The 26,653-nt window shown below is 45.6% G+C and overlaps 1 protein-coding gene and 1 long non-coding RNA gene across 8 annotated transcripts in view; one reads left to right on the top strand and one right to left on the bottom strand.

Moving 5' to 3' along the window:
• FRMPD2 (FERM and PDZ domain containing 2) overlaps positions 1 to 16,473 on the top strand; it is a 108,479-nt gene extending 92,006 nt beyond the window's left edge. For 3 of the 7 annotated variants that reach the window (XM_040485678.1, XM_040485675.1, XM_040485680.1), the window contains 4 exons: positions 575 to 673; positions 5,969 to 6,312; positions 10,821 to 12,065; positions 15,170 to 16,473. In XM_040485678.1, the coding sequence (XP_040341612.1) occupies positions 575 to 673; positions 5,969 to 6,312; positions 10,821 to 10,869 (492 nt within the window). In that variant the 3' untranslated portion in view covers positions 10,870 to 12,065; positions 15,170 to 16,473. Of the gene's footprint in view, positions 1 to 574; positions 674 to 5,968; positions 6,313 to 10,820; positions 12,066 to 12,557; positions 12,682 to 13,622 lie in introns of all 7 variants that reach the window. The other 4 variants (XM_040485677.1, XM_040485676.1, XM_040485681.1 and 1 more) reach the window with 4 other exon arrangements.
• Positions 15,736 to 26,600, bottom strand: LOC121036922 (uncharacterized). The gene is made up of 3 exons (XR_005793533.1): positions 26,121 to 26,600; positions 20,855 to 20,929; positions 15,736 to 15,837 (listed from the first exon to the last, which is right to left on the bottom strand). It is a non-coding gene; the product is annotated as an uncharacterized LOC121036922 (long non-coding RNA).
• Positions 26,601 to 26,653: the final 53 nt, after the last annotated feature.

Below are 26,653 nucleotides of genomic sequence, written 5' to 3'. Positions count from 1 at the left end.
GACCTGGTTATATCTGTGTTTGGAAAGAGCTCTCTTGAACAATGTGGAGGAAGGGAGGTGGGTGACGCTGGAGGAGGCAGGGAGCAGAGAAGAAGGCACTGCAATTTCACAGGTGAGAGGTTCCGAACGCCGAGCTGAGCAGTGGAGCAAAGCTCGGGGCCAAGGGGCAAGCTTTAGAGATTGGGGTGGCGGAGCGTACATGACTGATGGCCCCTGAGATGAGGGGGTGCTGAGAGGAAAGGGAGGTTGAAGTGATGAATAGCTATTTGCTTGAGTCATTCTCTCAGTGAAGAAAAGGCATCAGTATTGGCAGGTGCTGCCGTGAAAAGACCCTGGGCAGACCCTGGCCACTTCTAGCCCAGCACGTCTGCATTGCCTGCATGGGAACTTCAGGCCCGTGGCTTTGGCTTCTCTCCCTTCAGGAAGTCAGGCCCAGAGCAGTGTTCTCCAGAATTCTCTGGAGGCGAGAAACAGATCAAGGGGATGGTGCCAGAGAGATAGTGGGGAGCCCAAAGGAGGAGCTGTCACAGCCATGCCACTCCCACATCTAACCACAGAGTTTGGTTTCTTGTAGGAGGTGCTCCATTTACTGCGAGGGGCATCACAGGAAGTCACGCTCCTACTTTGCCGACCCCCTCCAGGTGCACTGCCTGAGATAGACCAGGGATGGCAGGTAAGATGGGGTGGTACCCGTTGGTGCCTTCAAGCACCCCTTTTCTTGTCTGGTGGGTCCTGAGAAACCCCACTTTGTTTTAGGTAGGGTTCAATGCCATTTTCTTCCACTGGGGCAGGAAAATAGCTGGCCTCCAAACATCAGTCTGTGAGCAGTTCATGAGATTCTATCTCTCTCTTCTCCTTGCCCTCCCTACTCTGCCTCTCCAATGTTTGGGTCTTCCTGTAGAGAAGTAACATGTTTAGATCTTGTCTGTGATCCTGTCTTCTGGAGCCAGGGCCTCTGGCAGCCCAAGCCTCAGAGAGGGGAAACCAGGATCAAGGGGAATCCATACAAAACCAGAATGAGGGAAGGTAAGAATTTCCATTGTGAGGAATGAAATGGAGAACAGGATGTATGTCCACCCTCCTAAAGCATGAATTAGACATGTATGGTCTAGTGCAAAGAAGAGGCATTGAAATCAGGAAAATTCAGAATTTTTGCTTTGATACCTATATTAGGTTCTCCAGAGAAATAGAATCTACGGGGTGTGTATGTGTGTGGGTATATGGGTAGTTGGAGGTGGGGGGCAGTTAGGGCATGGGCTCAGGTGGTTGTGGGGGGTACAGTCTAAATTCTAAGAATAGGCTGGTAACCTAGGGAGGAGTTGATGTTGCAGTGTGCATCCCAAGGCAAACTGGAGGCAGAATTCCTTCTTTCTTGGGGATGTCAGTTGTTTTTTCCTAAGGCCCTCAACTGATTGAATGAGGCTGACCCACATCGTGGAGGGTAATCTGCTTTACTCAAAATCTGCTGATTTAAATGCAAATCTCATCTAAAAAATGCCTTCCCCGGAACATCCAGACTCCTGTTTGACCACGTGCCTTGGTTCTGTGGCCTAGCCAAGTTGACAGATAAAATTGATCGCAATGCCACTTGTGGGGTCCCCGGGACACAGACTCTGCAGCAGAGATTTGAGTGCAGGAGGTTTATGGAGCCTGCTCTTGGGGACACCCCTGTGAGGGTGAGGGAGGCAGCGTTGGACAGTCAGGGAAGTTACTGTGTGCAGCTGCAACGGGGGCCTGTGTTCATGCCACAGGGAGCTTTGGAGCTGGGATGGCCCCTCTGAGCCGTCTTGAATTAGGGCAAGAGAACCTGTGCCTTTGCATTTTGTATCAACCAGCGCTGGAGTGGGGCTGCCCCAGAGGGGACCTGACTTTGGCTGAGACAGCTCCCTTGAGTTGAGCATGATTCCTGCGGAAAGGCTAGCTGTGAGCTGTCAGTACCCAGCATTCCCAGCAGCTGGAAGATGAGGGATTCGTCCTGGGGAGGGATCTGTGTGGGTACCCTGCAATCACCTGCACCTGTTCTGCCACTCACTGGCTGCATGGACCTTGGGACAATTGCCTGACTTCTCTAGGTCTCATGAGTCATCATTTATAAGATGTGGATAAAATTGGTCCCTTATCACTGGGGTGACAGTCACTAGAGATATCACAGGGGATTTTGTGACCCAGATCCTTTTGATTCTTGGACTCCAAGAGGTCATTTCATATACACTTTGGTGTATAAAATTGCCAAGGAAAGGAAATCAGAAAGCTGCCAGTTTGGAAAAGAAGGTAGGTATAGCAGTTGTGTTGAGCAACTGACCAGGGTGCGAAGGTCAAGCTTCACATGCACAAAGATCAGGCCACAGGGCTTGTGTCTTGTATTTTTGCTGAGGTATCTGGGAAATGCCAGGAAAAAATGGTCCTTCTGTTCTGGAGAATAGATCCACCTAGGAGGACCCAGAAAAGTCCCGTGTGAGGGCTTGGAGTGAGGTGTGGTAGGCATGCTTTCTTTCTCCTCAGACTGGAAGGCCAAGTGGAAGAGGAATTTTCATTCATTCATGTGGCTTCAGAGGTCAGATAGAAGACCAATGAAAGGAGCATTTAGTTCATAACTAGAATAAAGTAATCATGGAAAGGAGGCAGTCATACAAAATCTAGAGTAAAGTCAGTCCAAGCAGAAGTGATAGCAGGTGTGAAGGAATGAACCTGGATGTTTGAGGGACAAAAAGTAACAGGTGTGCCTGGACCGCAGTTAATGGAGGGGAACGTGGAAGGGGAGAAGCTATAGCGGGAGTCAGGGGCCACATTGTGTAGGGACTTATAGGTCTTGGCCATGTGCGGATTGCATCTTGGCTGCGATGGGAGGCCACGGTGCTGGAAGTGGTTTGAGGGTGAAGGGTTAGGCAGGAGCATACCCTCGTCTGGTCTATACTTTAGAAAGACCACTGAGCTGGAGATGGACTGGAGCACAGAAGCCCTCAGTCATTCAAGTAAGATACTGCATGCAGCTTGGAATCAGGTTGCAGGCAAATAGTTGATAATAAGTAGTCAGATGTAGGATACATCTGGGGGGTAGAGCCCAAAGGATTACTTTTGGCTTAGATGTGGTCAGATGGAAAGAGAGCAAAGTTTGCCTTGGACATCTGGTTGAATGACGATACTACTTGCCGAGACGGAATGTATTTACAGAATGCAGCTTAAAGTACGCGGCAGAGAAGTGGTAGTTCTTAGTAGCATCTAGAACTGAAATGCCATAGAACAGTCAGGGGGAGATGTCAATTAGGCATTTGTTTATGGAGACCTGGCATGAGGTCAGGGCCGGAAAAGGTAGATTTGGGAATTGTCAGCAAATAATGTTATTTGAAGCCATGACGTGGATGCAATCACCTTGGGAAAGAGTGCAGAGAAGTAAGCCATGGGATCTGCCCAAACACTGAAAGGTCCAATTCAAAGAGATGAGACAGCAGGGGCGCCTGGGTGGATCAGTCGGTTAAGCATCCAACTCTTGGTTTCAGCTCAGGTCATGATGTCACAGTTTGTGAGTTTGAGCCCTGCACTGGGCTCCACGCTGATGATGTGGACACTGCTTGGACTTCTCTGTCTTCTTCTCTCTCTGCCCTTTCCCCACTCGCACTGTCTTTCTCTCAAACTAAATAAACTTAAAAAAAAAAAAAAGAAATGAGACAGCAGAAGAGTAGGGGCCTGGGAGTGGTGGGAAAACCAGCAAGGGCAGAGTTCAAAGGAAACTCAAGTAGAGTAAGTGAGTAAAGGATGCTCTCAAGGACGGAGAAACCAGTTATGTTGCCAGGAGACAGAGTGAGGTGAAGACAGAGAATTGTCCTTTGGCTTTAGAAGACATAGGTCACTGGAGACCCTGATCAGAGCTCCTTTAGTTGAATGATGTAGGCAGAGGCCTGGGTGGAGTGGGTGCAAGGAGAAGTGGGGAGACACTGACAGAAATAGTGAGTACAGGCACGCATTTGAAGAACAGAGAAATGAATGGCTTGGTGCTTGGAGGAGGTTGGGACAGGGATGCAGGCTGGTCGACTGATTGCTGTGGGGAGGTGAAAGATTCTTATCTGAATGTGCCCATTTTCACTGTCAAGTAAGAGGCAAGGTCAGGGCGATGGTTGAGGAGAGAGATGAGAAATAGAGTAGAGGGAGAGAGAATAGGAGAGAACAGGAAACGGACTTCACAAAGGAAGTGGAGAATGATTATCTAGAAGTCTTGAGTGCCCACTTGACACCTGTGCCCATATGCTTGGCATTAGTCAGTGGCTCAGAAGCAGGCATAAAGCCCACATAGAATGTCACTAGGAATTGGAATTACAATATGGCACCTGCATATAACACTGAATCGAGGCAAAATGGAGGCACATAACACAGAATGGGAACTCGGGGTTTTCTTTATTTTTAAGGGAGTGTTTATGGGATAGAACCATGGAATCTTAGCAGAGGAAGAGGGTGGAGTTAGTAGGGAAGTGGTGGTGGTAAGGTACCATGGACTGGAAGCCGTGAAGAGGGTGAAGGATCGCTATAGAGTGAGTACTGGGGATGATGAGTTGGCGGGAGAGGAATGGTTGAAGATGAGATTTTGGAGGTCTCATTACAAGAGAAAATATAAATGCTCTTACTATTTATTTCTTATCTCATCCACTTCAGATTTTAATTTTTGGTATATCCCGTATAATTTACATTGTATATCAGTAGACTAATAAGAATTCGTGGTTTATAATTAAATAAAAGTGTAGCTTTGGAAACATAGCCCCCTCTAGTTTGGAGGAGTGGGCAATCGGCAAGGCGAGGAGATATCCAGTGTCGGGGGCAGAGTAATAGTATCTGTGTTACAGGTGAGGGCAGGGATGGGAGCTCAGCCCTGTCTGGCTCTAAAGTCTGTGTTCTCTGTCACATCAGGGGTGTAGGTCATGGGACGGAAGTGCTAAAAGATAATTTTCAGGAAAAGGTAAAATCATGACTCTCACATAGATGTAGAAATGAATATATGTTAAAGATTTTATCTAACCCATTCAGTGAAGGAACCAGGTAGATATTAAAACTGGTTCGAAAGAGATTTCAGAGGAAAACAAATTTGTTTATACAGAGTTATGAAATAGCTCAAAGTGGAAAATACAGTACAGTCAGATAACCCAGAAAGTTGTGCTGTAAACAATGCATAGTTTCCATCGACGTCTAGATTTTTTTCTCCAATAGAAAGTTGAACGGTGTTAATGTGCACAGTGTGTCATCAAAATCAGAACCTAAAAGGCCCAACAGGGATGTAAACAGTTGAGAGCAATCAAGTAATGTTTGGAGAAGTGAGGGGGACACCTAGGGAAGGGAATCAGGATGGGAAGGGAGATGAGGCTGTGAAAAGGAAACATCATGGATGAGGACAGATAAAGACAAGAGTTTACAAAACTCATTTCTTATTGGAAAGTGGGAGAAAGAGTCAGTGTTACTTCTGCTTCCATGTTTTTTTGAAGTTTTTAAATTATTAAAAATAATGTTTACATTTATCAAGAGCTTCCAATGCCTGAAGCTAAGGGGTTTAGAGATGGTTACTTGGGTCATCTCGGGCCCAGTGGGAGCTGGGGTCCTGACAGCGGGCGACTGACCCCAGAGCCCATCTTTTAACTGCTTTGCCCTACAATCACAAAAAAAAAAAAAAATTGGTTATTTTTAATTTTTTTTTTCAACGTTTTTATTTTTATTTTTGGGACAGAGAGACAGAGCATGAACAGGGGAGGGGCAGAGAGAGAGGGAGACACAGAATCGGAAACAGGCTCCAGGCTCTGAGCCATCAGCCCAGAGCCCGACGCGGGGCTCGAACTCACGGACCGCGAGATCGTGACCTGGCTGAAGTCGGACGCTTAACCGACTGCGCCACCCAGGCGCCCCAGAAGTGGTTATTTTTAAGAGAAGCACTTTTTAGACTTTGCTTAGTGTGCACCATTGATCCAATAACCCTTAGCATTTCTTTTAATAGACACCCGTGCTCTCAGCAGACAAAGAATTCACCAGGGCAACTTGCACTGACTCTGAGCAGAGCCCGAGTCTGGATCAAGAGGACAGCCGGAGGGACAGTGCCTCCCCAGACACAGGGGAAAGCTTGGGTCCCGGGCCCGAGCCTTTCCAAAAGGCCACTGGCAAGGCACAATGGGACCAGGACATAGAGAGACCCTGGGCCACTTCCTCGATGCGTCCTCAGGATTCCCCCCCTCATTTATGCAGACTTCAGCAAGAAATGGATGCATCCACATTGGCCACCTCTTTGGAAAGGGATATGAGGCAAAACTGCTATTCAGTTTGTGATATGAGGGGACTTGAAAGGTAAGAATCACCACGTTTGCAGACACTTTGTAAATGGTATCATTTCATTGCTAGAAATTGCAATCAGTTAATAACTGTGTTCAGATGCTTACTGGGCCCAGGACTCTGCTAGGCCTTTGGAGGGGAGGTGGGAAAAAAAGAAGCATAAGGTTTGGAGTGGCTGCAACCACAGTTTGTGAGCTTTTGGGAAAGCTACCCTCACCCCATGGTCCCCTAGTACCTTTGGAGCCTGAGGATGGCAGGCCTCTGTTTTTTCCCAGCACACAAACCTTTGTGGTGCATTCTTCATGGCCTTTTAAAGCATTGTGGTAAGAAAGAAGTTCCCTGTATGCATCACCATTTTTTATTGCTAACGTTACACTTTACAGTCAACACCGGCTTAAAAAAAATCTATGTCTTCAAACACCAGACTGAAACGTTCATTTTCATAGCCACTTTTAAAAAGTTCGTTTATTTATTTTGAGAGATGGGGACAGGAGGGGCAGAGAGAGAGGGAGGGAGAGACTCCCAAGTAGGCTCTGCACCTTCAGCGCAGAGCCCGATGCGGGGCAGAACCCGATGAGGGGCTCTTGAGAGTCAAGAGCCGATGCTTAACCAACTGGGCCACCCAGGTGCCCCATTAATAGTCATTTTAACTCAGGCTTCATTTTGTGCCCGTCCCCCACAAGTATTTCCAGTTTTCCATCCTGTTCTGCTGAAAAACATTCTCTTTGATTCAATTTGATGGTATTTATCATGTAGAGTCAAGGTGCAGGGGAACCCGTTAGGAGCAGAGAGAAGGTACAAATACTAAGAAAGGGTGAGATACTACTTCGAGGCACGTGCTAGCTAGATACACAGGCACAAAGCAGGCAAATAATGAGGAACAATGGTTTGTGTTTGACGCTGTATAAACCCACTGCTATGAAATGGCTCTTGTTTGTTGCTCATCCTGGAAGACTAACTAGGGCAGATCTGTAGGGACTGATAGGTGACATGAAGTCTGAGGCAGCAGGTGTAATGAATGCAGTTAGGCAGGGCGAGATCTGTGACTAACAGGTGCCAGGCATGTGTTCCCTAAAAGCATCCAGACACAATTTTTATAAGTATACTGCACCCGCCAAACAAAAACTAGTGTGCCAAGTAGAACAGAGTGGGCAAGCACGATTCACCAGTAGAATTCATTTTCATTGTCTGAAAATGCATAAATACAAGTGTATTTATAGCTTCTTACAATTGCATTCTAGGCAGTAATAGATACATTTGATCACATGATAAAGGAAATAATCTACAGAGGTTTATCCAAGGACAACTATTAGTGTTATCTTATAGGAAATATAGAAGGAACTGTACTTCCTTATAGGCATGAAGCTCCTCTTTTGGATTTTTAAAAGTTTTACTGCCAGAGAGTTCAGGGTGATGGATGGAAATGACGAGCATTGGATTATAAAGTGACTGTGGGTTTAGGTACAATACTGGAGTTTAACTTGCCATGTGCTTGTAATCTGATATAGTTATCAGCTATTAATAATTGGCTTGTTTGTTTTTACTAATTGTTAGTTTGGTCACTGTTTCATTCATGGAGTCACAGAATCTGGGGGTTGTTCGATAAAAAATGATCTAATCCAACCTCATATCCCGTCGTGAAATCTGTTGTGTAATATCCCCGCAGTAGGGGGCCTGCTTTGCTTGAATACCTCCAGGGATGCAGAACTTGCTACCTCTTTTTTTTTTTTTTAAGGTTTATTCATTTTTTAGGGACAGAGACAGAGCATGAGTGGGGGAGGGCTAGAGAGAGAGGGAGACAAAGAATCCGAAGCAGGCTCCAGGCTCTGAGCTGTCAGCACAGAGCCCGATTCGGGGCTCGAACCCATGACCTAAGCTGGTCAGACACTCAACCACCTGAGCCACCCAGGCACCCCAGAACTTGCTACCTCTTAAAGTGGCCCGTTTTATCACCATGTGGTTGTTGATCAGAAAGTGCTTCCTTGTGTTAAAGTGAAATCTGCCTTTTTCTGTGTTCTACTTATACATAGATGCTTGTGTCCTATCTTTTTTGTCATTATTTTTGCAAGAAATATCACATTATATTATTTTTCTGAATCAAATTAAATTTGACTTAGTGTTCCTACTTGAAAGGGTGTACCCGATGTCCAAAATATTCCATCTTTGGAGGGGGTTTTTCTCTCCTAGAGTTACACAAGAATCCTGAGGGCTTTTCCAGAACATTCTGGGAGCGCTTTTGATATTCAGTTGGTTGTGGTTGCTGCCCCATGCTTGTTGTCCAGGCCGATGTGGTCCAGGGAGCCACAAGTAGGACGGTCTTACTGTTTCTCTGTCCTGGTTCCCTCCATGGTCAACACCTCCCCTTTGCACTTGACCTTTCCTGTGTGATGGTCCTGGTAATGACGATGCTCTGTCTTCTCACATTTCCTTACTTCATTTTTACCATGTTTTCTTCCCCCTATTCAGGGACCTTTCTCTGTCTCTGAAGGAAGGACTCAAACCACGTTAGCTTCTCCTCTAATGGGACACTAGCTTGCTCTAGATGCATATATAGTGACTGTCTCCTATGGGAAGAAAAGCACGACACATGCCCAGCCGCCTCTGAACACATTCCCCCAGTTCCTGGTGGGGTTGTGGCTCTTCGCAGATGCCTTTTAGAAGTGTCTGTACCTCAGTTCTGAGGTGGCTGTCCCAGGCAACTGCTCTTTCTGGAGTTTAGAACAAAAAGAGCATGGACTCCTTGACTGTCTAGCCTTGGCTTCAGCTCTACCACATACTGTGTGTGCCTGGAGTGTTGACTTCTCGGAGCTTGAGGTTTCTCAAATGTAAACAAAGACCACAACAGCCCCACAGGGCACCTCGCGGGTCAAAAGAAGTAACACAGGCAGAGTGTTATCACAGCGCCTGGCTCCTGGCTCGCAGCGGGAACTTAACACAAGTCAGTTTCTTTCTCTTTCTTGAATTATTTCCAGCTAAAGAACAGGTCCTGTCAACTGAAATTCCCAGCAAACTGCCAGAATTTACCGTCTACCAGGTGGCTACTCTTAAAGCCAGGTGGGCACCCCAGCAAGCCCAGAGTAGTCATAGAGAAGATGAGGTTTTACTTTTCCTTCCTTCCTTTCTCTTTTCTTTTACAGTTGTATATCTGCAGACTGCCATATCGCAGTAGATCTTTAGAAAGCATGTTAATAAAGCAGTACAGTATATTTCCATGGAGGAAGGTTAGAACTGTGTGCCTGCTGGCAGGATGGCTTGGCACTTGGCTAGAGTTGCATCTTATGCAAGGTTTATTTCTAAAGTTAGGGCATAAGGCAAAAATCACATCAAGTCACATCACCCTGGAACATCACTTTGGAAGGCGCAATGTTATTTGCTCCCCTGGTAGGGGGACAGATCACCTTTTCTTTGGTTGAGCCTCAGGTGAAGGGCCTTGCTGTCTGCCAAATGGTTATCTTTAAATGCTGGACTCAGAGGAATGAATGGGGATGGCAGATTCAAGGCTTCCACTTGGCCTAGGGGCTACCACGCCCTCTCCACACACTCTGACCCCCTCACCTCTTGCAAGGAGCTTACTAGAAAGATTGGAGGAAGATGGTGGCGGGCGGTAAGGGGTGAACTATCAGGCACTGCCGTGGCCCGTGGGCACGTGTTGCCACCTGCTTGTCCTCTGCCTGGAGGGAGGAGGGTAGGCAGGTTCCTGCTCGGGACAGGGTGGGGTGCGGTGTGAGCTGACCTCGGCAGCAGGCTGGATTTCCCATTTTCTGATGAAACTTCCACATTGTCCCCTTCCATGTTTATAAGAAAATGCATTTTCTACACAATTTGGTCAAGTGCTTTAAGGTTTTAAACTGATTTTTCCTCAAAGTGCTTAGTGATTTTAAATATTACTTTCTTTTTTTTTTTATTTTTTTTTTTCTACATTTTTTATTTATTTTTGGGACAGAGAGAGACAGAGCATGAACGGGGGAGGGGCAGAGAGAGAGGGAGACACAGAATCGGAAACAGGCTCCAGGCTCCGAGCCATCAGCCCAGAGCCTGACGCGGGGCTCGAACTCACGGACCGCGAGATCGTGACCTGGCTGAAGTCGGACGCTTAACCGACTGCGCCACCCAGGCGCCCCTTAAATATTACTTTCTTAAAGTGAGTGTTCTCCTTTTATTCCTGGTAGCATACAGTCTCCTTTTTGTGCATGTGAATGTGCATATATTTACATGAAACACACATTGACATATACCTGTAGGTCTCCTGAGCAGAAATAACATCTTTTTGACAGTGAAACTCAGGTTGGGACAGACATGCCACTTCTCCCAGGGAGGAGGACAGGCTCTCTGGGGGTTTGGGGGCCTGTAGCTATTGAGGGGCACCAGAGCTGAGTTTACAAGAAAGAGGCGTTTCGAGAAAGGGAAGGGAGGACAGCGGGCACATAATAAAGCCAACCCATTGCTTTGGGTGTGGTGACAGAGGCTGCTAAATGAGGATTTGCGTGTTTGGTGAAAAGCTAAACCTGTGCATTTTTTTTTAGATTTTCCTACTCACCCTCTCTAACCAGGCTTTCGACAGATATTTTCTGAGCACATTCTCTGCATGTTTGAAGCACTGTACAAAATGCTCTGCCGTCTGTATGGACTGCTTTTTCTAATCAAAAGGCATGTGTGGTGACCTTTGGGCAGCCCCTGGAAGGCTTATTCTTCATGTTGTGTCTGCGTCTTCACTGCCAGACAATGCGCCCCACTCACCGTTCATCTGCCTCCTGTGTCACACCGGGAGTAAATGTCACTCCAGCTGGCTGCCTTTCCAAATAGGCACTTTCTCAGCGCTCAGAAAAGGACTCGATATTTGCACAGAGTGCTTTGAAGGTCACCTGCTTGAGTTGTTCCCAGCCTCCCGCTTTGGCCCTTTCCCTCTAACCCCTCTGTTGAAACGGCATTCATAGTCATAGCGATAACAGCCCCTCCTATTTACTGAGGACTTACCCTGCACCAGGAGCCATGGATGGATGTACCAGAATTATGTATTCTAAGCATCCCAGAAATCCTATAAATTTCTCGACCTTCTCACTTTCCAGATGGGAAAACTGAGGTCCCAGAGAAGTTAATAAGCTTTCCCGAGAACCGAAGTCATGGCCCAGAATGGAGGCATAGCTCTGCTTTTGATGCCATGTCCTCTGGCAAGTCCCCCATGGTCTCCTGGGCTCCGTAAGGAGCTCCCCTTGCTCCCATAATGCTCTGTGCTGCCGCTCCTATAGCACTTTCTCCCTGGATTGTAACATTTGTTCACCACTCACTCTTCCCATTAAATCAGGGGATCCTCAGGCACAGGGGCCATCCATATCTTATCCAATGTTCAGAACAGTCTCTGGCAGGAGCTGTTTGGACCCTGGCTGGCTCTCCTACGATGTGCTGTGATGATCATCCTGAAAGCAAGGCAAGATGGGGAGAGGAGTTTCTTATCAATGCTGGAAGACACATGGGTTTCTGTTTTCTAGTCCTGAATTGGACAGGGATGATGAAGAAGGGGACATGTGCCATCTACCTGAAGCCACTTCTCCCACTGTGGAAAATGAAGCCTATCTTACCATCAACTCTGCATGGGAAGGCCAGCTACTCTGTGAAGAATGTTTGGAGGAAGATTCAGGGACCATTCCCTTGCCACAGTTCTGTTCTTGGAGTGCCCTCTCAGAGTCTTTGCCTGCAAAAGAGGCTTGTGAGAGTGACAGTGAATGGGAAGACCTGGAGGAGGCTGTGGACCTGGAAGATGGCACCCTCAGGTGGGTGTCACTCTGGGTGGACTGAGGCTGGGCTCAGTGTTCAGTCCACTTTGGCTGGATGATGGTCTATGGGCATCACCTTGTTCCCCTTGCATCCCCTCAGGGGGGGTCACACCTTGTCATGGCATTCGCCACGGCCCATGTTCCGTGACAACACCCTATAAGATAGGGTCACTGTCATTCCCATTTGGGACTTTTCCCAAGGTCACACAGTGGGTAAGTGACAGTCATAAATCATCCCAGCTCTTTTATTCCATGGACCACATGTTCGGGGCCTTCCTCTGCTGCCATCTATATGTGGCCCAGTGCCTTGTCTCTTTTGGGAGGGCTGCTTGTGAAGTGCTCATTTCTCTTTTGTGTGCTCTTGCCTACCCTTGGGCTACATAGATTTCAGAGAAGTGTCTCGGTGCCCTGTAGTGCAGTCCTTCTCAACAGCCTCTGTGGCTCACAGTGAACTCTTTTTTGATCGAGAAAGTCATTCTGTTAACTCAGGATGCCACCAGAAGTTGGGACTGGGTCAGAGAGCTGGAGGCAGATTGTACCGATGAAGATGAGGGAAGAGTAAATGTGACAAAAATCCTCTGACTAGGAGCAGAGCGGGTTAAACTCTTGACAGGTTGGTAAACCCACCCAACGTTCTGTTAAAGTGCCTATAACATATGTTGTTCCAGTATTTTATTATTTATTTATTTATTTATTTACTTACTTATTTAAAAATTTTTTAAAATGTTTGTTCATTTTTGAGAAACAGAGAGAGAGGAAGAGAGAGAGATAGTGGGGGGGGGGGCAGAGAGAGAGACAGACAGACAGAGAATCAGAAGCAGACTCTGTGCTATCCGCAAAAAGCCTAACGTGGGGCTTGAACTCATGAACCAGGAGATCATGACCTGAGCCAAAGTGGGATGCTCAACTGACTGAGCCACCCAGGTGCCCCTTTTTCTTTAAAAGAATTTTCTTAGGGGTGCCTGGGTGGCTCAGTTGGTTAAGCATCCCACTTCAGCTCAGGTCATGATCTGAAGTGAGTTGTGAGTTCGAGCCCTGCATTGGGCTCTGTGCTGACAGCTCAGAGCCTGGAGCCTGCGTCAGATTCTGTGTCTCCCTCTTTTCTTCTCCCCTGCTCGTGCTCTATCTCTCTCTGTCTCACAAAAATAAATAAACGTTAAAAAATTAAAAAAAAATTTTTTTAAACATTTATTCATTTTTGAGTGTGTGTGTGTGTGTGAGAGAGAGAGAGAGAGAGAGAAAGAAAGAAAGAGAGGAGGGGCAGAGAGAGGGAGACAGAGAATTGTTCCATTATTTTAAAAATGCTAAATACTCAAGAAACTTTCATATAAACACATTTTCAAGGCACCTTGAAACTTACTGAGGCATCAGCTCATGAAGATTTGGGTGTACCTGAGACAGTCTTGTTCACTTTTAGCCCATTGTGTCATAGCTACATTTTCACCACAAATGACTGACCTGGATTTCTTAGAGGACAATGGCAGGCAAGCTAATAAGGTGGGTGGCTATTTGAAATTCAAATATGACAAAAGGACTGGTTCTTATCTGAAATAGGAAGCAACAAGTTCATAGAGGAGATCACGTGGGGGCTTTGAAGACCATGCCTGCCATCCATGGGAAAGTTGGACCCTGATGGCCTTGGGGATGATGCAATGATGGATTCATACAAGTGTGGAGCAGGCAGGATGTGGCTTATATGTGGAGGGAAATATTTCCAGAGTGGGCTCCTCAGGGCTGGGGAGCTAAGGGAAGATGGGGTAATCAATGCTTTTGGGACCTACAGGGAAACAAGTAAGGATCCCAAGTGTCAGTACTTATGAAATGTCCCAGGAAATCTGCTGTTCCTCTGGAGACTGGAGCAGGTAGCAGAGAAGAGACAATAGGGCTTTTTGGTTGGAGGGGTTCAGGCTCCAAGCCTGCCTCCATCACTTACTAGGGGGGTGACCTGCAGCAAACGACTTTTAAACCATCTAAGACTCAGCTGACTACCAAATGGAGATAGCAAAAGCCACCTCATTCTGTAAGAGAGGACAATGCGTGTCAAGGGTTTAGCACACTGCCTGGTGAGTAAGGACTCAAGCAGTGTTAGTGCATTTTAGTCATAAATCACAAAGGAGACTATCTCTCCAGTGAGATGGTGCAACCTTAGGAACCCATTCAATACTGGTTTTTTTTTTGTTTTTGTTTTTTTTTCTGTGTAGACAAAGGAACTGGGCAACTTTGTCAGACTTGCCCTCTAACTTGAGGGGCGGGTAGAAGTATTGGTCCATGGCAAGGGTGTCAGGATCTGGGTAGACTGAATAGCCCTCTGCTATGACAGTGGCTTAGGATGTCATTAGGCCTAGGCCTGCCACAGTCACTTATCCCACCCTGCTGATAGAAGGCAGGCCTGCAGGGAAGTGCTTAAGTGAGCTCTCAGCCTGGGCTCCTTGGAGCAGCCCACAGATGAGCTTCAAGGCATCTACAGTTAGAATATTGACTTGCATGCTTCTTTTGGAAAAAGCAGCTCTTTTTTTTTGAAAAAGCAACTCTTAACCTTCTTTAAATTCTCTAAGTGGTCCACAATCCCCTAAAGATTAAGGATCTCTGTTGTATATATTCTCTCTTTCATCCTGGAAGTGGGGAGGGTATAAAGAGGATTTTCCTTATGGATGGAGTCATGCATTTTTTAAAACCATATTAGAGATTATTTTCTTTGGTCCTTTTAGACAATGAGATAATAAATAATTTCATTTAGCCCTCATATCAACTTTGAAAGATATTCTTATTCCTCTTTTATAAATGGCACTTAGAAGGTTTATTTAATTTGCCCAAAATCACACAGCCAGAAGGGGCAGATTCACACTGCATCTATCTGATTGAACTCTTGGTGCATTTTTACATTTCCTCTAGAATGTGTGTTCCACATGCACTTGTGTAACACACGTCTTTGCCTCAGATATCATGAGTCCTACTAGTTCTCTCACAAAGTATTTCTCTCTTAGGAGGCTAAAACAATCCCTGCTGTCTGGTGGGATCGAGAAGGCAATTAAACTGTTCTCTTTGGAAAAGGCTAGGGCCAAATGGTGAGGGCAACCATTAAAAGCTGCCTATTGTTTTAGGTGAACAGAGAAAGTTGGACAGTCACCCAAGGCAGAACCCAAAGTTTCTGCATGCACATCCTTTTGACAGTGATCACATGGAAGAGGCCTCAGATGCCCTTGGTCCGGAGAATGTACGCACGAGCCCTACAACCAGGAAAGAAGCCTGTGGGTCCCCGAGAAGGCAACATGGAATGGAGGGTCTGGCCCAGTTAAGAACTAACTTCAAGAAGATCATGCCTGTCAGTTCTGAGGCTCATTTTGAATAGTGGTCATGACCTCTCCTCGGTTCTGGGGTTTATGTCCAATAAAGCTTGGTGTCTGTGTGTGTGCGTGTGTGCACAAGTGCGCTCACAAGGGCTTCCCCTTGTGAAAGGATTTGAGAACCAACCACCTATGTCAAGATAAGCCAGCTCAGGGTGAGGTCTCGCTGCTGCCCTGGTACACACCTTCAGGGACAGATGCAGTGTTCCAGTTTCCACTCTTTAGTTCTCCATTGGTTGAATGAGTTTCCATGGCCTTCAAAGTGCTGTCAGTTCCCTCAAGGGAATCTGCTGAGAGACGGCTCAAAGGCCATGGGAGTAATGTGTTTTGACATCTTTCTGTGTTCCTCCTGTGCAACTCCATATGGTTGTAGATTCTTTTAAAAGCATTTTCCTTTTGAACTCCACAACCTGATCCTAAAGATTCTATGAAGGAAAAATAAGATGGGAACATGTAATAAAAAAGAAAGAGCAAAGTGGTAGATCCAGCATTATCATATATTATGATATATAGCCACGGCCATAATAAGAAGCTAATATTACGTGGGATTAGATGGGGGACACAGTGTGCGCCAAGGAACACGCTTAGCATGACACAAGAGGGGATACGTGGCAGTCAGCATTTCAACATGGGGAAGGAAGACGCCTTCACACACATAACTGGAAAAGAGGATTTGATTCAAATCTCACTTCATCTATTAAAATTACAGACCGTTTGATTAGGAAAAAAAAAAAGCAACACAGAGAAAAGCTGGTGAAAGCAGATTCTAGTCTCACCAGATCTACACAGGAATAACACACTTCTTCTGGCCTACAGCAATAAAAAAGCATAACAAGGAAGAACTACAGAGTTGACAGTATTGAGAACGTAAAAACTTCTGTGCAGCAACGATGACAAAATTAATGTAGAAATAGGTGCAATGGATGGGGAAGCACTTACATAATTGTGAATAAAGATTAATACCTATAATATTTAGAAATCCCATTATAGTTTATAATAGATTAATAAAGGATTTCAGTAGCCGGTGTACACAATAAAAATGCAAATGGTGGACAAATACATATTCTGTTTAAAAAAGTTTTTTTTTTAACGTTTATTTTTGAGAGAGAGAGACATAGTGTGAGCAGGGGAGGGGCAGAGAAAGAGGGAGACACAGAATCTGAAGCGGGCTTCAGGCTCTGAGCTGTCAACACAGAGCCCAGATGTGAGGCTTGAACCCTGAACCATGAGATCATGACTTGAGCCGAAGTTGGACACTTAAGCGACTATGCCAGCCAGGCACCTTGACAAATACATAGTCTAATCAAAATAATCTCAGTGGATTAGTTTGTGTTCACATTTGCAAAATTAAAAAAAAATACTATCCAATTTTTGGCAAAATTTGGGTGAAATTGGTATAATCAGAAATACCAAAAGCCATAGAAATGCCAGTGCCAGTCTTCAGAATTTATCCCAAAGGAATAATTCAGAATAAGAAAAAAAATACCCACATATTTCAAGATGTTCATTGGAGTGCTCTCTCTGAAAACAACTTGAAAATAGTGAAAATCCCTTAGAATATAGTAATATTAAAGACCGTTATGTCAGCATGGTGAAAAAATTGAATAGAATAAAAATGGCAGAGAATAAAATATGGTGATATTAAAGACAGTATGGTAAAAAAAAAAGAGAGACAATTATGGGATGGTAGCATAATGGGATATTATATAGCGAAGAGGACAATAAACCAAATACGGAAAGTCACGACTTAGAGCAGTGTTTGGTATAATAACATCAAGTTGCATGTTGAAATGGCGTACTAATGACATCCACAGAAAGGCATATGCACATACACACAGACTAGTATAGTGAGGGAGTAGAAATCACCCAGGGGTTGGATGATAGATTAAGAGAATACATTTTGTTAAAAAATACCTTTACTTTTCTATATTACTTGTATAATGAATTTTAAGTTGAAAATAAAAAGACTGGACCAGAAAAAAAAAAAAAAAAGAGACAACAGACAAACACAAAGGTTTAGAAAAGCCTATGCTCTAAAATTTAATTTACGAACTCTTCTCCATGTGCTTTGATTCCTAATTTCTTGTTTTCTTTATGAGAGAAGTCTGATAGATCCATTGCCTTGTTTTGTTATTAATTAAAGAGAAATTTCCGGGCATCTGAACAGTCTTGTTTCAAATGCACTCAGGGCTGGAGCCAGCTTCCTCGGTGCACTATTACACGGTTTCACAGACCTCAAGTTTAGGGAATTAATCAAGCATGCAATGAAGTGAATAAATAACAGTATTTACAATTTTGGAACTGCTTGTGCTCTGCTGAACCCTGGTTGCTTATTTCCTTTTTGGAAAAGAAAGGGATGCCTACAGGTTCAAAATGAATCTAGTCCTCCTCCTTAGGGGAAAGGACCCCCCCTTCCCCCCAGGGCTGTTAACCCATTTGAGCCATATCTCATGAAGAACATGTTAATTTGCCTTGGGTGGACTTGACTGCAGCTGCTACTTGCTTTGTTTCAGGGCAAATGTTGGAAAGGACAGTGCAGTCTTAAGGGACTCAGACCACTGAGCGCAAACTGCTTCCCTGTCTGGCTTCTGCATTGCACATCCTCAAATCTGGCTGTACCTAAGTCAAGTCAACTACAGAGGGTGTTAAAAATACAGCTTCACTGGCCTCACCCCTGGAGATTCTAAACCAGCAGGGTTGGGGTAAAAACCAAAGAACTGTCCTTTTATCAAGCTCAGCAGAGGATCGTATATATGGCCAGATTTGGAAAGCATGGATGCACGCTCTTCAAGACTTTGCTTGGCTCTCCCATCCTTCCTCTCTGCCATAAATACTTATTAAGCTTCTGTTATGTGCCAGTATGCCATGTGTATGAGGTTGCCCAAACATATACATGGTCACCACTAAATTGTAGAGCTAAGGCGGGCTTCCCAACTCCACTTAGCAAAGATGTGAATTCTCCCTGACAAAGTTTAATTTAGAGGTGTAATGGGATTCCTGTCAAGTTCCTTTCAAGGTATTTCGCAGATATAGACAAGTCTTCTAAACTTTATTTTATACATTTTGTATTTTATTTATTTTTTTTTTAATTTTTTTTTCAACGTTTATTTATTTTTGGGACAGAGAGAGACAGAGCATGAACAGGGCAGGGGCAGAGAGAGAGGGAGACACAGAATCGGAAACAGGCTCCAGGCTCTGAGCCATCAGCCTAGAGCCCGACGCGGGGCTCGAACTCACAGACCGCGAGATCGTGACCTGGCTGAAGTCAGACGCTTAACCGACTGCGCCACCCAGGCGCCCCCATTTTGTATTTTAAATATAATTTATATAAATAAAAAATACGTTCTGAAAAGTCACAGGCCCTAGAATAACTAAAATAATTTTGAACATGTAGAATGAAATGGGAGGAATAGCTGTGTCCAACATCAAGGCTTACTAGATAGCTACCTTCATTAAGTGTAGTATGGCAGAGGGATAGACATACAGATCCACAGAATAGAATAAAGAACCCAGAAATAAACCCATACATATATTTCCAACTTATTTTTGACAAAGGTGCAGAAGAAATTTAATGGAGAGAAAGTAGCCTTTCAATAAATATTGCTGAAACATTTGGACATCCACAGACAAAAAAAAAAAAAAAAAAAAAAAGGACTGACCTAAACATCACAACTTGTACAAAAATGAACCCAAAGTGGATCACAGACTTAAATGTAAATGTAAAACTATGGGACTTTCAGAAAACAAACAAACAAAAACAAACAAGAAAGCCTTGGGATTGAGGGCTAGACAAGGAGTTCTTAGACTTGACATCAAAAGCATGACACATAAAACGAAAATGGTAAATTGGTATTTTGCTCTGTGAAAGATTCTATTAAAAGGGTGAAAAAACACGAGTGTCTGGGTGGCTCAGTTGGTTGAGCATTTGACTCTTGATTTTGGCTTAGGTTATGATCCCAGGTTTGTGGGACAGAGCCCTGTGTTGGGCTCCATGCTGAGCATGGAATCTGCTTAAGATTCTCTCTCTCTCTCTCTCTCTCTCTCTCTCTCTCTCTCCCTCTGATCCTCTTTCTTGTTCATGTGTGCATTCTCTTTTGCACTCTCTCTGTCTCTCTAAAAAAAAAAAGAAAGGTGGGGGAAAGTATTTGCAAACCACATATCCAACAAAGACTAGTATGTAGAATATACAGAGAACTCTCAAAACTCAACAGTAAAAAGCCAAAATCCAATTAGAAAATAGGCAAAGGTATGAACAGGTATTTCCCTGAGGATTATATACAGGTGACAAGCAAGCACAGGAAAAGATGTTCAACCTTATTAGCTATTAGGGAAATGCAAAAATCAAACCACAATAAGGTATCTCTATATACATATCAGAATGGTAAATAAATAGTGACACCACCAAATGCTGGTGAAGACGTGGACAACCTGGGCCACTCATGCATTGCCAGTGGGACTGTAAAATGGTGTAGTCACTCTGGAAAATAGTTTGGCAGTTTCTTATAAAAAAGTAAGTATGCAGTTACCATGAGACTCAGAACTTGAGATTAGGCATTTATCTCAGAGAAGTGGAAACATTTTCGTACAAAGATCTGTATATTAATGTTCAGAGAAGCTTTATTTATAATAGCCCCAAACTGGAAATAATCCAGATGCTTTTCAACCAGGCGAATCGTTAAACAAACCATGGTATATCCATACCCCAAAGGGTGAATTATGCATGTTTGGATGGTTCTCTGGAGAATTCCGCCAAGAAGCCAGTCACAAAAGTGTGTGCAGTATGATTCCATTTGTATGACACTCTTGAAGTGACGAAGTTCTAGAAATGGAGAACCTACCCATATGATAAAATTGGATAGAACAGCACACACACACACACACACACACACACACACTCAATCTATCTGATTGAGAGATAGATCAATGTCAAAATCCTGGTTGTGATACTATACTAGTTGTATAATAATAAAGTTGTTATCCTTAGAGCAAACTGGTAAAGGTCCAGGGGATCATCTGTATTGTTTCTTATAACTGCATGTGAATCTATAATTACCTTAAAATAAAAAAGTTTAATTAAAAACAATGGTTTTCTCAACTCTGCTTTAACCATATTGCGGCTGCTCCACGTACTGGCAGGGCGGGTTCTGCATTAAGTCATAGATCCATTGACCAAGAGTGAGAGCTCTCAGCTTCTGAGGCCAGTCTGTGTCTGACTCTCCCACAGTACATCTACATCATGCTATTGCTGCGACACTTCAAGTATATATATATTTTTCATAAATTGCAATTTCATCCTTCAGCTACACAAATCTCGGCTGCCGAATAAGTGACTCAGCTTCAGAGTCAAGCAATCCTAGAGAGAAATCATCAGGAAGAATATCGGAACAGCTCTACATGTTTCTGCCCCATTTTCCATTTGACACACATTCACCGAGTACCTACCATATAGCAGGCTCTGGGCAAGGTGCAGGGGGTAGAGATGACCATGGATGGCAGTTACTCGCTGGAGGCTCGTGTCTTGTGAAGGAGATAAAACACAGACACGTTACTATCAATGGGAATAGTGCTAGAATGATGGTATAGAAAAAAGTAATGTAGAGAGAAAAGGGATTTTTTTTCCCCAGAAGGAAATATTAATGCTACCTGAGGGGAGGGTCTGCAATGGGGTAGCAAGATGTTCCTCTAAGAGGAGAGGCATAAGCCTTGAAGAGCATGGGAATGATTCAGCATAAAGACAGAGTAAGCAGGGGGCTGAGAGGCAGGAGAGGAGCCGAGGACAGGGTGTGGACAGATTATGAACTAAGCTTGGCTTTTCGGCAGTGTTTGTTATAATAAGAACTCTCATCAGAAAGATTAGTCGGGTTTGTGGGGTGGAGGAAGGATTGGTATAGGGAAAGACAAAAAGTAATCAGATCACTTTGGAGACCACTGCTGATTCCAGAGCAGAAGGAATGGTGGGCCCATCAACTAGGATGGGGATGATCAAGGAATATCATATTTGGTGATCAGTTTGGTTTTATACATTCGGAATTTGAGATGTCTCTGGATCTGAGGTACCCCAGAAGGATGTTTTCATTAAGATGGGATCATCATGAATTCCATTGCAAAGGGCGCCATCACTGAGGGCTCAAGGTAATGCCATGGTGTGGTTTTATCTACGAGAGTTTCTGTAGAACAGACCCTAAGGTTAACAGTGCTATGAGGTGCTAACATATAAAGGGAGCAGCAGCAGAGGGACAGCCCCATGCAGCGGTCTCCCTTCTTCATTCGGTGAACTACTCCAGTCACCTCCCCTGGCAAGCCAGCAGCACTGGTGATCACCCACCCATAGCTTATAAGGGTTTAGAGGGTAAGGAGGCCAGTAATGGACAATTCCCCTGAAAACAGATGTTGGAATGCTATGGTATTTTCCCTTCCATACCTGTGAGGGAGGGTGGCGCTTTTCCCTGTATGAGAGAACTTTAAGAGAATAATTTATAAGGCTTGATGTGTGTCTCCTGAAGTTGGAGGTGGTGGTGGTGGGGGACACACGGGTGTGTAGCTGCATCCCAACAGACTTGAAGCCAAGTGTGGGTGATGGTCCAGTGAGGCCAAAGAAACGACCCAGACACAGATGTCAAGACATCGGTTTACTCCTGCAACTTACATACAAGGAGTCCATAAGTGGCTGACTGGACAAAGCAACCATTGCTGGGATCTACATGCAGCAAGCTTTTATAATGTAGCAACTAGCCTAGCAACTATCTGTAGCCTCTCCTTCCTACATGGCCAGCATTCCAAGGAGATGAAGGCCTGCTGTCTGGACATTCTTCATTACAAGGGAGACGCTCTGGATTGATTACCCCCAGAGCCCCTGACCTTGAATGCTGAACAACATGTTCTTCTGCATATTCTTCTTGATGGGAATATACAAGGAGGATGGGATCTCTGCATTCTCAAGATAGCGATGAACATGGACACTCACAGTGTGCTCGCACAAGCTAGCTATCCAGCACGTACCGGACAAAAGTCTTTGTGTCTAATCCATGCCTGAGCCGTGTAAAGGTGAGAGGTGATGGCAGAAAAAATAAGCCTGGTGGGGGAGCAAAGAGAAAAAGGACTGCCCAGGAATAAATTGTCATACCCTTGGTAGGGTAAGGACGTGGAAGCTTTTCTTCTAGTCAAGTGGCCCTACAGGTGGGGCACAGCCTACAGCTCTTGTAAAATAAGTAGGCATGACCCAACCAGAGAGAGAGAGAGAGAGAGAGAAAGAGAGGAGTGTCAGAGCCTCCGCTCACACAGAGGGTGTGTCAGTGAGAATCCTAAAAAGCCCGCTTCTGTGGCTGATACATTATGCAAAGGTGGCCTTTTCTCCCTTTGACAAGCCCCTCATCAGGGGACAAAAACCAAGTTGGCATTTTGGCCCCCACTTACCCATTTGTCTGGCACCTGTACTCATAGCACAGACTACATAAACTCATTGGTACTCTGGAGTGGGGGAGCAGAGGGAGGGCATTGTAAACAGCTGTCCAGAGACAACATCACCCAGGCAATGGAGTTGCGCCTGGAGACACCTTGCAGGGGAGTTGTTGGGGAAACCACAAGATTCTCTCCCAGCACAAACAGCTGACTCAAAATACCTGCAGAGCCCAGAGGGCCCAGGGCTGCGTTCCAGCTGCAGAGATATCAGGCACTGGGTCTACAAAGTAGGATGTGGGTGTGAAGCTGAGTGAGGAGGAGAAACTGATATGTCCATTTCCCATACCCGTTTCCAACCCAAAGCAGTCCCAGCCTCAAGGGCAGAGAGCTTAACAGATCAGAAGACAGAGGGAATCTTACACTGAAATGGGACTGTTCTGGGTGCTCATAGTTATGGGCCTGCCCAAGATTTGATATACAAGGGCCCAGGAAAAAGATGCATCTGGATATCGAACTTGAATGGCACTGGAAGGAAACAAAGACGTTGTCTTCTGTGTGCCCCCTATTCTGTCTAGCTAATAAGATGCAATCAGCTGATGACATCTGTATTCTTGCTGTAGAGCCCAGGGCTTGGCACAGACCAAGCGGTAATACGTGAGGGTTGAAAGGCATCCATCCAGCTCCCCTGTTAGAATCTGTCAGTGTTTGCAGTTCACTTTCTGCCACATCATGATTTTACTGTTAATAAGTAGAGCTGGAAGCGGAAGGCGGGGCATTTATGTACAAGAGTTGGTGACAGGCGAGCCTGCCAACTTAGCGACTCTCCTTGTCAAAGCCTCCGGATCCCTTCCCTCTCCGTGTGGTGTGTGCCTGCGGAACGATGGGCTGGTTGACACTCTGCAAACAGATGAGCAGCAGCTAATGGTCAATCAATTAATATTTATTGGGCATCTACCATGTGCCAGGCTCAGGGACCGGGCAGCGGGGAATTCACAACGAGGTAAGTGTGTGTCCTTCTGCTCTTTAAATAAAACAGTTTTCGGCTCCCACTGGGCTTTTTATTGGCGTTGCACTTTCCGCAATTTATTTTTATAGAGCCTTTTATGTGAAGTGTCTCAAAGCTAAGCAGAGAGAAAGAAACACACAGAAAGGCCCCATGGCTTCTTCCAAGCTCACGATCCCCATCCACTCACACTTGGTGGCGCTGGGTGTGAAGAACATCATCTAAAAATAAATCAGGCTGCCAAGCAGAGGCCTGGGCCGTGACGGATCTGATGGAAGGGTAGTGTTGCTGAAAAGATTCTTTTCTTTCCTGCCGGTGTTTCTTATTCTTAGTTATGTGCTCTTCCCTAGGTCAAACCAAGTTTAGAAAACTCTGGGCTTGAGCGTGGACCTTGCGGACTGTGAAAACATGCCTTTGGGTTCTGAGGTGCACAGTGCTTCCTGGAGTCTGGAAGCCCCTCATGGGTCCTCTCTGATTGTGTCTGGAGACCCATGGCTTGGGATGAGGGGCCATTTTGTCAGTAAATTCTTGTACTTGAAAGAAGCAGAAGGGCCCCACCTCAGCAGAGAGCAGGTCTTTGGCTGGCCTTCAGGTGCATCCAAGAGGGAGCCTGGATGTCCAGACCAGGGGTGGGGGTGCAGACGGTGAGATGACACAGTCAGCGTTACCTCTTTGTGCTGGTCACTGCTATTCCCCCATGTGAGCTTTCCCAGGGATCTGTAGTGAGGCCCAGGCACAGCAGGACAGGAGGAGGTGGTGTCTGGGGGGGGGGGGGGAGTGGGGAGAGCAGAGAGGGGATAACCAAGAGACTCCATAGGTAGCCTGGAAAGGGAACCTGGATGGATGGACTACGAGAGGCAGAACTGGGATGGAGGACCACATTGGGACCAGGCCTGCAGTAAACACCAAGGGTTGTGTGGTGAAGAGTCCTGTAAGGTTGAGTTCTGGAGCCCAAAGGAAAGGGAATATTAGCAACCTAGTCTCCTAGACCTGCTTTTGGAATGACCGCAACATCAATATGCCTGGTCTAATTTGTGGAGGGTATCCAGCCTTACCCACAACAGGACAGAGACCATGGCTGCAGCGGGTCCTTTGCTTAGAGAGAAACAGACAATGAGAGAGAGAAACAGTCAGCACAGAAACTCTGGAAGATCCACAGCCCTAGCAAACTCTGTGAATCCATCCTCTGGGAAAGGGAAACAGGATTTAGCACCACAGTGCTGGATGCTTCTGTACTTTGTCTCATTAAGCACTTACAACCCTATGGACTCTTTTTAAGTTTATTTATTTTGAGAGAGATAGCATGAGCAGGGGAGGGGCAGAAAGAGAGGGAGAGAGAGAATCCCAAGGAGGCTCTGTGCTGGGACTCAATCTCATGAACCATGAGATCATGACCTGAGCTGAAATCAAGAGTGTGCTTAACTGACTGAACCATCCAGGTGCCCCTGGACTTTGTTTTTTTTTTTTTTTTTAAAGAAACTGAGGCAGAAATTAGGAAGTAACTTGCTCCAGGTCACCAGCTATTCAGTAGCAGAGCAGGGATTGAAATCTAGGCCTGCAAGACTCTTTGCACTACTGGTGACTGGTTAGACACAAGAGTTTGAAAAGGCCTCCAAAGCATGGCAGAAAGTTTGGTAACATACTACATCGTTCTTTCAATTTTCCACAGAAGCAACCAAGAAAAGCCTTCTGGGTTGGTGGCCTCTGAGATTATTGTGTGGTTTAGCAGAAGGTTGGTGGATAGAGACCTCAGGATCCACTCTGACCAAGTGTTCATTTAGTCTCCATTCGGGGATTTCCTGACCCTGTGGGTGGGAATTCTTTCTTCTGTGTGTCCCTAAGATAGCCTTCTATGTAGGGACATATAACAGTATACATAACATTTCAATTCATTCATGCTGTTCATGTTTGTGAAATGGTGACCACGGCAGAGTTCTGATATTAGAGACTATGAAAAACAAAAGATACATCAGACAAGGGGGTCCGTCTTTAAGAGGAATCTTACCCTGGCACTGGTACGGCTTGCCTGGAGGGTGCCTTGGCTGCTAAGGGAAAACCAGGACTCTGATGGAGAGAAGGCAGCTACCTATTGTCAGTGACTCGTAGAGCAGGAAGCTGACCCCTCCATGCCTGGACAGAGGGTGGCCGTTTTTGCTGAGTCCGCCTTCAGCTTAAGGATATGGCTGTCTTCTTTGGACCAACACTGACGGCCGTGGGCTGAGCCAGGCAGGTCTTGTCATGACTTCAAGGGAAATGGATCTGCTAGAATGGCTCGGGTCAGGACCAAATGGAGAGAGATGTACTCACCGAGATAAAAAGATTCCAGCTTCGTGGATTCAGGCAATGTTTACATCCTGAATTGCCCCTGCACCGACGATCCGAACAGAAACTCTCAACCGACCTGTAGCCAACTGACCTCGCACTCCGGCACGGGTTAGTGACTTCTGCAGTAGTCTATCCTGTCCAACGTTCCTAAATACTCTGTCTGTCCTGCTCTGACACTGCAAATCCACTCCTACTCTGGCCGCTCTGCGACTCAGTAGAGGGGGACAGTCAGAGGTACGGATGAACCAAGAGGCCATCCCTAGGGAACAAAGTCAGTGGTTCAAGATGTGGGCATGGCTCAGAGAGTTGCTGGCGTCAAGGCTTAGTTTAGGAAAGCGGTATGTACAGCGGGGTGGTGGACCAGCGACCCGCAGGGAGGCGTCAGCTGGGTCCGCAGGGAGCGCTGTATGGCCTTGAAAGGGCAGCAGGGGAGGTACTGCAGGCTCCACCCAGGCCAGCAGAGGGCGGTGGCGCAGGGTGAGGCTCCAGTGCGCAGGCTCGCAGGCGTGGCTGGG

The sequence above is a fragment of the Herpailurus yagouaroundi genome, unplaced genomic scaffold (assembly GCF_014898765.1).
Source record: "Herpailurus yagouaroundi ecotype Mexico unplaced genomic scaffold, PumYag 163, whole genome shotgun sequence".
Classification (NCBI taxonomy): domain Eukaryota; kingdom Metazoa; phylum Chordata; class Mammalia; order Carnivora; family Felidae; genus Herpailurus; species Herpailurus yagouaroundi.
The sequence above is the reverse complement of the archived record's forward strand: the minus strand, read 5'-3'. Positions and strand labels throughout refer to the sequence as shown.